Raw genomic sequence first — 12,614 nt, forward strand, 5'->3', positions numbered from 1 at the left:
AAGACAAAATATCATAATGCCAGTATATGAATACATGGTATGCCCACTTCTTGAATACTGTGTCCAGTTTGGTCGCCCCATCTCAAAAAGGATATAGTGGAACAGGAAAAGATTCAGAAAAGAGCAACAAAGAAGATCAGGGATATGGAATGGCTTCCATACAAGGAGAAGCTAAAAGATTAGAGTTACTTAGCTTAAAAAAGAGACAATTAAGGGACAATATGACCAAGGTCTATGAATAGTGTGGAAAAAAGTAGAGTTATTTTCCTTTTCCACAGTATAAATATCAGGGGACACTTGATAAAAAGAATAGGCAGCAGGTTTAATACAAATAAGAGGAAGTATTTTTTTCATGAAGTGCACAATTAACCTGTGGAACTCATTGCTATATGATGTTGTGATGGCCAAAAGTATAACTGGGTTCAAAAAAAGAATTAGATTAATTCAAGTAGGATAGGTCCATCAATGGCTATTAGCCAAGATGGTCATGGATGCAACCACATATTCGAGATGAGCCTAAACCACTGACCGCCAAAAGCTGGGAGGGGAAAACAGGGATGAATCACTTCAACTGCCCTGTTCTGTACACTCCCCTGGAAATTCAAGTAATAGCCACTGCTAGAGACAGGATACTGGGCTAAATGGACCATTGGTCTGACTCAGGATGGCTGTGCTTACACATACAACATATAAAATTGCAGATAGATGCAATATATGCAACTATGGCCTGATCATAAACAATATTATAGTCAATTCATGGATGTGTACATTGTAAATCAGAGGGGACCATTATGATCAAGTCTGACCTACTGCATAATAATAGAGGCCAGAGAACGACAAGTGATTCCTGAATCAAGTCCTAACTGCTGGTTGAAATAAACAAATACAATGGCAAATGTATTAATTAATCTGAGAGAGTTGGCAGTGACCTCTGTATTTAGGCTGCTTAAAATTTTTCATTATAAAAGATTCTTTTGACCTTTGAGAAGTCTGAACACTTTCATTTTTTGCAGTAGTCTTTGGATTTCCACAGGGAGAGAAACCTCAGGGTAGAGAAGCGCTTTTTCTTTGTCCCATTATGATGGGGTGTACTAACCCCATACTCGCCCAGCAGGGGTTAACTACTCACTGGGGACTCAAGAGGCCACACCTCCTTACCCTTGCTGAAGATGCGTCAGCTGGTAGTAGGGTATAAAAGGAAGTGGCTCAGCTCAGTATGGCCTGACTGAGGAGGTGAGTGGATGCAGGCTGTGAGCTCCTGCTAGGAAGTCCCTAGACTGTAAAGGCTGAACACGCTGAGTCCACTGCAGGACCCCAATCAACGGGAGACAGGTGGCTACTGCCTGTGGGGGAACTACAGGAGCCGGAACCAAGGGTAGGAAGTGGCCTAGTGAATTTGTTTGTTGAGATAGGACCCTGAATCTGAAAGCAGCACTACTGGTTCTACAGGGCCCTGGCTTGGACTTGGCAGAGTAGGGTGAGCCTGGGTCCTACCCTTTCTAGCCCATACTATAGGCTGTGGTGACTGCTTGAGGGGTTAAGCACTACTGCCAGATACAATGAATACAAGGTGCTAGTATCTGAGACTATGGCCCTGGACAATTGACTTATGTTGCTAGGCCTTGCCTCCCAGAAGGTGAAGGGCTGTAGTCTCTGAGAGGGGGCAAGGGCCCCCACTCTATGGTCTGATGCTCTGTGATAGCCATTAAATATTCAGGCTTTGCTGAGATATAAATTTTAGAAAATCATCATTTCTCTTCTCTTCCTCTCATTCCTCAGGGAAAATTCTGGCAGCATGTCAAAATAACACAAACATTCTGAAGTGCCAGGCTCATGCCACCACTAAAATGGGGGAGGAGGAGTAGCACATACTTTATTGGGAATTAAATCTCCAGAAGTTGCTACAGCAGCTGTAGTAGGGGTGTGGGGGAAGAGCTTGGCCTGGGATTCCCCCATTCACACCCTCTGCAGACTCAGGAAATGGCCCTAACAGTCCATCTCCCCCTTCTGCCCCCTAGCTGCTCTCCTTCCAAACACTTCCAGGCCTGGCACATCATTTCCTTCCTGCCAAGAAGTCATCTTCTGCTGCCAGCTATTGTAGGGCTAGATTCACAAAGGGATTCATGGATGTAACTGCTTATTTGGGTGCCTAAATCCAAAATTTAGGAACCACTCACTACCAAGCAGCTGCCACCTAAACCTGCAGGGGCATAAACTTCTGCTGGTAGGCATACAGAAAACTGTGTGTCCTGACACAGCAGAGCCGCTTAGCACCCAAGCTCACGCCTAAACCCCAGCAGGTTTCTCAAACTAGACTTTCACCACTTATCTCCCCGTGGAACCAGATCCTGTAGGCATGCTCAGAGCACTCATAACCCCACAAATGAAAGCTGGGATTAGGTCAGGAATTTTTCAGGCTAGTAGGTGTGTTTATATACCCGGTGGTTAGGGCACTCATCTAGGATGTAGAAGACCCAGGTTTGAATCTTCCCTCTGCCTGTTTTAGAGCACAGACTTGAATCCAAGTTTCCTATATCCCAGGTGAGTGACCTATTGGCTATAACTGGGTGAGGGTTGGTCTCTGTCCATCCCCCATCTTCCCCCTTGCCCCAAGAAAGGGCTTCTGTGCCTATCTCCAGGAGAAGGCTCGCAGCTGTGAATCCTCAGTGGCAGTAGGCTTCTTCCTCTGCCCTGTTAGTTGGGTACCAAAGGCCTAGATCTGTGGGAGGTTGATGCTTAAGTCCCTTTATGGACATTGGTCTTAGCCCCACTGCTTTCCTCTGTGTGTTACTGCTGAATAGCTTCAGTGACTCCTTGCTGGCTTCTGTAAATCCCCTTCTTAGGTGCCTAACTGTCCCCACAGAAGACATGGGCACCTAAGCTGAGCCTGGCCCTGTAAATTCCATTGGGAGGCAGAGCCCTAGGATCTGGAACATCTAAGTCCTCTTTGATAGTCTAACCCTTATTTCTTTAGCTCAGTGGTAGAAGTCTATACTAATTTGTTCTGGTTCAAACCCTGATGGTAATGCATGAGGGAGAGATTCTTCCAGCTTGCAAGGGTTCCTCCCTCTCGGGTCAGGGCGCTCCCTTCGGGTGGTGTGTGGAGGAGTCAGTAGGTCAGCTGCATGTTGGCGGGGAGGCCTGACTTGTGGTTGCGGCACTACCCACTCTGTACTTCCAATCTCCAATGCAGGACCCAGCACTCAGCCTGTCAGCTGATAGCCCGGGACACTGGATGGAATAGGGTTCAGGCCTCCCAACTACATGCTGAGTATGGCCCACAGCCTCCCGGCTGCGGCAAGCAACAAGAGTCTGGGCATGAGCAAGCAAATCTATAGTCCTCGGCCTCCTGGTGGAGGAAATCATCAACACTCTGGGGCAGGCCTCCTGGTCTAAGGTAAGTAAGCCTGACGTGGGGGCCAGCAACAGGGGGATAGGGAGAGCTGTGTGTATCCTGCGCCACCAGGTCCAGCCCAGTGCCCTAGCCATGGCCCTTGATCCCACCATGGTGTCAGCAAGGGAACATAAAATTGCTGCATCATGTCCTGACAGCACAACTGTACCCAGGTCTGGTTTCCCTGTGCTACATCCCACTCATTTCTGCTAATACTGCTCTGTCATCACCAGACTCTGGCTCACAGCCCTTCCTCTGGTATCTCCTTAGTGCCTTCCATTTCCTGGGACTGTAGGGTGCCGGTTTACTGTGTGGCTGGTCCCAGACCTTACTGAGGGTTCAGCACTCTAGTAAGGATATCTGCCTGTAACTGACCTGCAAGGCCCTATTCTTATACTTCCTGGTTCACCCCTGCACTTCCTGCAAGGGAGGTGGGGTTGGGTTAGCTGTGCCCACCAGGAAAAGTGTAAGGCAATGGTTCTCAAACATTTGTATTGGTGACCCCTTTCATACAGCAATCCTTTGAGTCTGACTCTCCCATATGAATTAAATATACCATTTTTTATATTAAATGCTATTATAAATGCTGGCAGCAAAGTGGGCTTTGGGGGGCAGAGAATGATAGCTTGAGACCCCCTACAGAGTAACCTTGTGACTCCTTGATGGGTCAAGACCCTCACTTTGAGAACCCCTGATGTAAGAGTTCCTCCCTCTTGGCACTAGAGGGAGGCCAGTCTGCCTCACTACATAGTTGCACATAACAAAACTTGTTTACCTTTTTCCTTTTTAAAACAAATAACTTAGAAAATTACATACAAAATACCCATGTTAAAAGAACATTATTTAGGTTCCAAAGTCAAGCACTCAAAAGTTAAAATTAAGCACCTAAAGATGCACATGCCTAATCTGATTACTCTCACCCTTGACCTTTTCCATCCCATCCACTTCTCATTCATTATAATGTGACGAAATGGGGTATCATATAAAATTGGATTGTAAACTACTGGGGCAAGAGCTGTACCATTCTATGTGTCAATTCCATGAAAGTGGACCAATTTTGTTACCAAACATACTTTATACATATTCAATATATTTAGACATCAACATGGAAAAAAACAGGCTTTTACAAATTTAAGTGTCGTTATTTCTCCTTACGTTGTTTGCTAATGTTTGCCTGCTATTTTCAGTGCTTTATCAATATTATTTTGTAAATATTTGATCCATAACTTTTCTTATTGTATGTTAAAGAAACAATGTCCTCAAATGATGACAGCCCTTAAGTTTGCAAAGTAAAATTGAAAATGAGACACTTTCTTCTAGCACACTCTTTCCTTCCTCTCCCCTCTCTCCCTTCCTCCCCAGCCAAGCACTATCCTGTCAGCTTAGATGTGTAGATAGCAATCGCACAACTATTTGTGTTTTACCTGCTTTCTTCTTCCTTAGCTGGTTCCATTAAACTCAGTGTTTTTTGTACTACAGTGCTCTGACTTGATCTGTCTGTCGATAAATCTCTCCTCACCTTCACTACTGATCCGGCACCAATCACAGAGGGAAGCCTTCAGCCAATGACAACCTTTGACTCTACCGTCTCTGAAAGGATTCTGGGAAATTGAGTTTTTATTTAGTCAGCAGTTGGTCGGAATGCCAATTTGCTTGTAAAAATTAACTGCAAATAACAATATGGCTTGACATGTTTATTAGTGTGATGCTCAGAGAATTGCTATCAGGGTGGAAATGGAGAAGGTATTTGGAAAAAAAAACAGCTGGCAAACATCTACAAGCCTGCATTTTTTATTTAAGTGCTGGCAGCATCACCAGACTGGCAGCTGACAATCCTATGGGCAAACCCACAATTTATTTATAGAGCAATTACACTAGAGGCAAACTTTTCCTGCCTGCCCTAGAGGCCCCTCGTTTACAGTCAGATGGGAATTCAGTTCACATGATCATCCAGTTATTAGTATCTCTACTGTGATTACCAGTGAGTTCCATATTTGGTAGTAGTTCTTATAATGTGGTCACTTGTTCACTAGGAAATGGACTGTGTCCCTACCAACAACTCATTTCATATAAGCTACAAAACCTCTTTCAGAGTGTAACAAGTTTGGTCATCACTGACCTGGGTTAGACTCAGTTCCCTGGATCAGGTTTATACTTTAAAAAAGAAAATGTGGTGGTGGTTGGCAAATTTCTCCCATCTTTTAATGGTTTGGCTGACTCCTATGATAGTTTCTGATGTAGTCAAAAGCCTCATAATGGGATCTAAAGTTAGATTTCATCTTCTCACTCTAAGACAACTAAAACTGCAATCCTTACTCTTTTGGAGACCATTTTCTGTAAACAGACCTGCATATGGAGATTTAATATTTTAACTTATTATTAAGCGTTGTTGTTCTTTGTAAAGTAGGAAACCAGGCACTGTTTAGTGAAATCCAATAAAAGTAAATAAATGTGTCAATGCTATGCCCCCATACAATCTGAAAAAGGCTTCAATGGCTGGAAAACTATGATGATAAAACCTGTACAACCTATTTTTAGTTTGTGTAGTTAGATTAACTTTTACATTGCCTCATTATGTGCCACAATTAAATGAAAGTGACTGTCTATAGCACAATGTTCACTCTTTTTACAAAACTATAAATTTTGTACAAGCCATGCATTGTGAGGTATCAGCTGAAAACTCACAATCTGCTGTGCGTTATTGTCCTGATAAAATATTTGTATCAGCATTGGATGCAGCATTATAAGATTCTTACGCCTAGGGAACTTCTGTGCATAAAAATTCTACACACGTTATTTTAAACTTCTGCATGTTTTATGTCAAAACAACACTATATAATCATGCTAGTTTCAATTATTTGGATAATTTATTTCAAAATACCTGTCAGCGTGTATGTCTGTAACAATTTACACACCTGACATGATATAGGAGCTCAAGTATCATGGTGGGACAGGACCAATACAAAGTGATGACGTTTTGGTGTAAGGATAGCACTCTGATGGCCTCATATCACAATACAATGAGGTGAAGTTCTATCACGACATCACCGGGATGATGCAACAAGATGATGTCACCTCCGCCCAACACCACAACCGGCTCCAAAAAGTGCCGTCATCTATCTGCCCCGCAAGGTTGTAATGACGCATGAATACTACGTGAGAGAAGCTCCTCCCCCGTTCCCCTCCCCGACGCTGGCTGCAGTAACACAACTCAGCAGCCGCGCCCTGACGCGGAAGGGGCGAGGCAAGCTCAGCGCGCGCTCGCTCGCTCCCTGCTGCAGGATGGCTGCTCCGCGGCGCTGGTGGTGGCGACTCCGCTTGGTGCCGGTGGCGGCCCTGCTTCTGCTGCTGCTCCCGGGCCCGGGCCCGGGCCCAGCCGGCGCCGCCCAGCTCTCCAGGTGGCGGCTGCCGGTGCCTATGGTGAGAGCGGGCCGGGGGGGCCGCTCCATCCCGGATCCCGGGGGAGGGGCAGATCCGGGAAGCGGAGCCTGGGAGGGACGGGACGTTGCCCCGCCCTATCCCCGGGCGGGAGGGGGCTGCGGTGCGGCGGGCCCCGGCGCAGGGAGAGGCGGAGTTGTCGCTGGGGGTGTCCCGGCGAAGCGCCGCTAGGAAGGCAGTGGGCTTGCGCGGGGCTGTCTGCTCGCTTGCTCACTGTACTGTTGGGTTTTTTCCTGGGGCATGAGAGTCTTGCCATTGTCTTTGCTCAGTAACGTGTTCTTAGACTTAAAGGTGACCTTCAAAAGGGAACAGAGTTGGGCTTGTTGGGCCCCTTTTTCTTTCGATTTGTGTAGAAGGACCGAAAACTTAGATTGATTTATTTTTTAGTCCCTCCTGTTTTGCATTTGTATAGCCCGGAAGACGCTCCGATGCCTTTGGTGCTAGTGAAATGACCTCAAAAGAGTCTAGAAAATGGAAACTGCATTTGAGAAGAGGACAGTGTTCTTATCAGACTGCTGACCTGTGTTTTATATCTGTTTAACGTTAGTGATTAAGAGCTCTTGGTGAAAGGACATCTCTGTTAAAGAATCAGCTTTTCTCCACTATCAGCCAACTTGTGAAAACTAACAGTTCATATCCTCTGAGAAATTAGAGAGGATCACAGCTCCTGTTAGTTTTAGGGCTAAAACTCCTTTTTAAAAAACAAAACCTAGACCCTTTTTATAGATCACAAAGAAGCAAAGTCTGATTTAAATAAAACACCTTTGCAAGAGCTCCTTTGTAGGTATGGCTGGATATGTTGGAATTGGGGGCATAAGAATCGTAAATACTAAATCAGTTAGGCTCGTTCTTGCAAGAGTTTGGGTTCTCTTGACTATCGTGCTTGAAATCCTGGGTGAAAGAAAGCAGTGTTTACTTAATTAAATGATCTAATGCTATTCAGTGGTCTTCATTGTCTCTTTACTTGTTTGTCTTTGCAGGGGAAGAAGTTTTTTCATTTTGGAAAGGTTCTCTTCAGCAACACCACAATTTTCCTGAAGTGTAAGTGCTTTTGTTGGATGAGTCTGTTATGCTAGTCTCTACTCAACCTAGTAGTCATCACAATGTAGTAATACTTGGATGAAAGTGCTCGTAAAACTGTGATCTATCCAGAGATATTAAACTGGTTACATTGGTCTGCTAGCCATGGATTAAAATCTTGTGCCCATACTGATACTATTAGACCTGTTAGCAGCTTTTGACACCTTTGATTATGAGGTGGTGTTAACTTGCTGCAAATTGCAGTAGGAGTGGATGGTGCTGCTCTTGGGTGGCTTCTTTCTTTCCTGGCTAAATATTTCCAGAAAGTGATATGGGAAAGTTGCTTGTCTTTCCTTTGGGTACCATAATATGGATTTCTGCAGGGATCTGTCTTGTCTCCCCTGCTATTGAATGTGTGGGGCTGTTGGGAGGGTTAGTCAGAAGATGTGGGCTGCGGTGTTTTCAGTATGCTGATGACATTCAGCTCTGACACTGTTTCCTGATATAGCCATGATAGGCCAGTGTCAGAGGAAGATTGGGGTAGTGGTGGAAGCCAGCTGGCTGATGCTCAATTTAAATAAGACAGGTACAGTTGGTGAGTTGGGGGAAGCAATTGGATAATATGGTGAAGAGGATTTCTCTTCCTTTGACTGAGTGTGTGTTCCTGCTATTTGTTTACCCACCTTCATTGGGAATAGTATGGGGTCTTCAGGTACTGTTAGATGATCAAATAGCAGCAATGTCCAAGAGAGCTTTTTACCATCTGTGTGTGGCCAGGAGACTGAGGTTGTTTTTTTGTTTTTGTTTTTGTTTTTCTTTTCAAATGCAGTTCCTCTTGCAGTGATCTTTGTCAGTTCAAAACTGGATTATTCCAGTTGACTCTGCATAGGGCTATAGATGAGGTCAATCTGGAAATGTAAGATTGTGTAGAGTGCAGCAACCTGCGTATTAACTGGTGGTACTTGGTGGCAGCACATGTTGCTGGTGCTCCATGTTGTGCCCTGGCTACCTACTGGTTTCCAGATGGAAGATGCTGGTTTTGATGTATCAAGTCTTAATTGGGACTTGATACTCTGATACTTGGAAGACCACCTTTTCTTGTGCTATATTGCTACATTTGCAGTCAATGGATCCATTTGATTCATAGATTCCAAGCCCAGAAGAGACCATCATCATCATCTGGTCTGACCTCCTGTATAACACAGGAACTGTAGAACTTCCCCAAAATAATTCACAGATCATATATTTTAGAAAAACATCCAGTTTTGATTTAAAAATGGTCATTGATGGAGAATCCATCACGACCCACGGTAAATTGTTCCAGTGGTTAAATTATCCTTACAGTTAAAAATTTACACTTTGATCTGACTCCACCTTGATTTAAATGAGGTGGCTGATGATAATGTTCTTTGTGGGAGGCCATCATCTCAGGAATAGGCTTTCCCCACTAGTCTAAAATGGCTAAAAGTTCTATTGAACTTCATAGCGCCCTGCAAGATGGTTGTTATGCAGGCTGCTGTGGAGGCAAGCCTTGGAAAGAAATCAGATATGTGGGTGAGAGGGATGGCTGGTGTTTTAAAAATTTAAGGCATGGGGGTCTAGAGCCTTAGTGCTTTACCCTCTTTATTTCTGTATAAATCTTAATCTTATTATTTGTTTGCATTATTGTAGTGTGTAGAAATCAGGGCTGTAAGTCAGATTGTGAAGCATTTGCAATTGAAATAAACGAGCAGGCAAAAGGCAGGAGGGGAAACCAGAGGCGCGTAGAAATGAAATTTTGTCCATGGTCACACAACAGGTCAGTGGCAGAGCTGTCAATAGAATCCAGGACACATCTCCTGACTCCAAGTCCAGTGCCCTATCCACTGGACCATGCTGTATCTTCTCAAACACAAAGTAAAGCCTCGCAATTCCCCAGTGAGGACTCTTGTCTTACAGATGGGTAAACTGAGATAGGGAGCTTACCCTGAGCTATACTGTTTGTACCTAAGGGTTAAATTCTTTTGTTTATTTTGAGTGTGTATTCTTTGTGAGGCGTTAGTACTGCTGCCATTTAGTTTGGTGCATTTAGTTTGGTGCTCGGGGCTTTACAAGAATGGTCTCATTTGCTTTAACACCCTGCTTCACTGTGTTGAATAATTTCACACGTCTTCAGTCACCCAAATGGAATCCTGTAACATCAGAATGAATGGAATTCTAGTCTCCATATGGGTCACTTTGTGTTCTTTTGAACAATAGTTTCTATCTCAGAAGAACACACTTTCTGCTCTTCTGCTTGCTGGTCCCTTGTTTGAATAAGCATATTATTCTTCATCGTTTATTGTAGTTGTGCAGGGGAGTAACATTATATATGGTACTAGTCCATTAATAGCTAGGGGAAAACCTGGCATATGAGGACTTGTTATATTTTTTTCTGTCTTGTTTTCCTTGTAGTTGAAGGAGACGAGAAGGCTTGTGATCCCTTGCAGGGTTACAATGTTACCTGGTACTTTAGACGTTCTGATTGCTACAATGAAGTCTCCAACTTTGGGGTAAGAATCATCTAGACTGCATGTTTTTTTCTTTTTTTTTTTTTTTAAGTCATGGTGGCTTAGTACAGGGGTGGCCAAGGTGTGGCTTCAGAGCCACATGCTGCTCTTCAGAAGGTAATATGCGGCTCCTTGTATAGGCACCTACTCCGGGGCTGGAGCTACAGGCGCCAGCTTTCCAATGTGCTGAAGGTTGCTCACTGCTCAACCCCTGGCTCTGCCACAGGCCTTGTCCCCACTCCACCCCTTCCAGCCCCTTCTACATGCCAAGAAACAGATGATCAGGAGGTGTGGGGAGGGGGTAAGGAGGCGCTGATCAGCAGGGCAGCCGCTGGGCAGGAGGCACTGGGAGTGGGAGAGGGCAAGATGGAACTGATGTGGGGCTGCTGATGTATTACTGTGGCTCCTTGCCAATGTACATTGGTAAATTCTGGCTCCTCAGGCTCAGGTTGGCCACCCCAGCTTAGTGGATTTGAGCTTGGATACTTCATTTATTTCTCATTCCTGTCAGTCTGCTGTTCTGAGGAAGGCATCTGTACTCTGGTGGTAACAGACTCCTCGGTAACTGGGAAATGCAGAGGGCATGATCTAAAGCTTATTGAAATCAAGGGGAGCCTTTCTATTGACTTCAGTGGATTTTTGGATCAGGGCAGTAGCTCTTGAGTGCTTACACTAATTTTCTTCATCTAGATGCAGAGGATAAAAAAGCAACTAGAAAAACCCAAACAAACCCATCAACTCTAATTAAAAACTCAAACACTTAATATTCAGTACAAAAAATTATTAGAGAATTTAGCACGCCGAGGTCAGCAAATACCTAAACTGAGGTTGTATTCAGCCTTAATTCTTCCTCCTATTGCATACACTACTTACAAGTTTGTACATTGTATAAATGAAGACTGTTTCTCAAATACAGTAGAATATACAACTTTTCTACAACTTTAGATACTTCTTTGTGGCACTTTGTGATCGTTTTTTTGTGTACTTAATTTCATTCTCAGGTTCATAAAGTGTACTGAATATAACTTATATTGAACTCTCTCTTTTGTCTAAGGTATTTTAATAATTTAGGCTTCCGTGTTGCAGATTTATGCTTCTCCTCTAAATTTAAGCATATAAGTAATCCCACTGATTCCATCCCTATTACTCACGAACTTAAAATTAACCACAGGTGTAAATGTTTGCAGGCTTGAGGCCTTAACAGCCTTGTTGACTTTTTTTTTTTAAACCAGTGGTACAACCTTTTTTCAGGTGCAGTTGATTATTAAGCAAGTTAGCTCTGAACTTAGATTCCTTTTATATGGTAACAAATGGTCACTATTAGTATTGTATAATATATGCTGTATATTTATAGTTTACAGTGCAACTTTCATGAAAATAACTTAGTAGACTGACTTGCATTCAGTTCTGTACGTATATAATTGTGTAAGATTATGTTTAAAAAATCGTGGAACAACTAGTTGCCACTCTCTGGTTAGAGACCGGAGAGTTCAGTTCTAAGATGTTTTGATCCCCATTCTAAATTTACGTGGAAGGGGTTTTTACTATAAATATCTTTGTAATTAATTTGGGTGGATTCATTTTGTATAGACAGGACGGGAAATACTGTTTTTAGTTTAGATGTCCTATTCTCTTCACAGATGTTTGTAAGTTGAGATATTGTCTTGCTTTCCAGTTTTTCTAGCTGCTGAGTAAAATCATTTGATATATCAAATGCCAAAACATAAATTATATTATGTCTGACAGGATGATCAAGCAGCGTCTTATTTTGGAGCCATTGCTGAAGCACATACGGGTTGGTCAGGATCCTACGCCATGGCTTCACTCTTCTTCCCCAACTGTTCTGAGCTCTTCAAACCACAGGTATGATGTTAGTGAAGGCTTTGTAATCCCACCACGTTCTCTCATACGACATTCAGAGGAAAGGATTAGGATGATTCCTACTCGAATAGTTGGGCTTGTTGCAACTATAGGTGTTGCCTTAGCTGATGAGTACATATCCCCTGCCTTAAAGAGGAGAAGATGTATCTTTGTGTGTGTATAACAGATAACAGACAACCAAACAAATTATAACTGTGATTTTTGTTCTGGTTTATTTAATGTTTACGGTTCAAAGTCTGCCCCCAAAAAGCAGACTTGAATGGTGGAGTTTTCCATATTGGCAACACTGTGTCTACTTCATATTGGGGAATGGCATAGAGCTCACTGCTAGGAAGGTTGTGGGTGTGTCCATG

General features: G+C 43.5%; 2 protein-coding genes across 8 annotated transcripts in view; one reads left to right on the top strand and one right to left on the bottom strand.

Annotated features, from left to right (window-relative positions):
• GANC (glucosidase alpha, neutral C) overlaps positions 1-4,926 on the bottom strand; it is a 50,704-nt gene extending 45,778 nt beyond the window's left edge. For 2 of the 3 annotated variants that reach the window (XM_075065448.1, XM_075065449.1), the window contains exon 1: positions 4,819-4,925. In XM_075065448.1, the coding sequence (XP_074921549.1) occupies positions 4,819-4,847 (29 nt within the window). In that variant the 5' untranslated portion in view covers positions 4,848-4,925. Of the gene's footprint in view, positions 1-4,818 lie in introns of all 3 variants that reach the window. The other variant, XM_075065450.1, reaches the window with a different exon arrangement.
• Positions 4,927-6,587: 1,661 nt separating this feature from the next.
• Positions 6,588-12,614, top strand: part of TMEM87A (transmembrane protein 87A) — a 30,578-nt gene continuing 24,551 nt past the window's right edge. The window contains exons 1-4 of one of the 5 annotated variants that reach the window (XM_032793835.2): positions 6,588-6,814; positions 7,813-7,873; positions 10,286-10,383; positions 12,127-12,243. In XM_032793835.2, the coding sequence (XP_032649726.2) occupies positions 6,677-6,814; positions 7,813-7,873; positions 10,286-10,383; positions 12,127-12,243 (414 nt within the window). In that variant the 5' untranslated portion in view covers positions 6,588-6,676. Of the gene's footprint in view, positions 6,815-6,996; positions 7,124-7,812; positions 7,874-10,285; positions 10,384-12,126; positions 12,244-12,614 lie in introns of those variants that run through there. The other 4 variants (XM_032793834.2, XM_032793832.2, XM_032793833.2 and 1 more) reach the window with 4 other exon arrangements.

Source organism: Chelonoidis abingdonii, chromosome 4 (genome assembly GCF_003597395.2).
Source record: "Chelonoidis abingdonii isolate Lonesome George chromosome 4, CheloAbing_2.0, whole genome shotgun sequence".
Classification (NCBI taxonomy): Eukaryota; Metazoa; Chordata; order Testudines; family Testudinidae; genus Chelonoidis; species Chelonoidis abingdonii.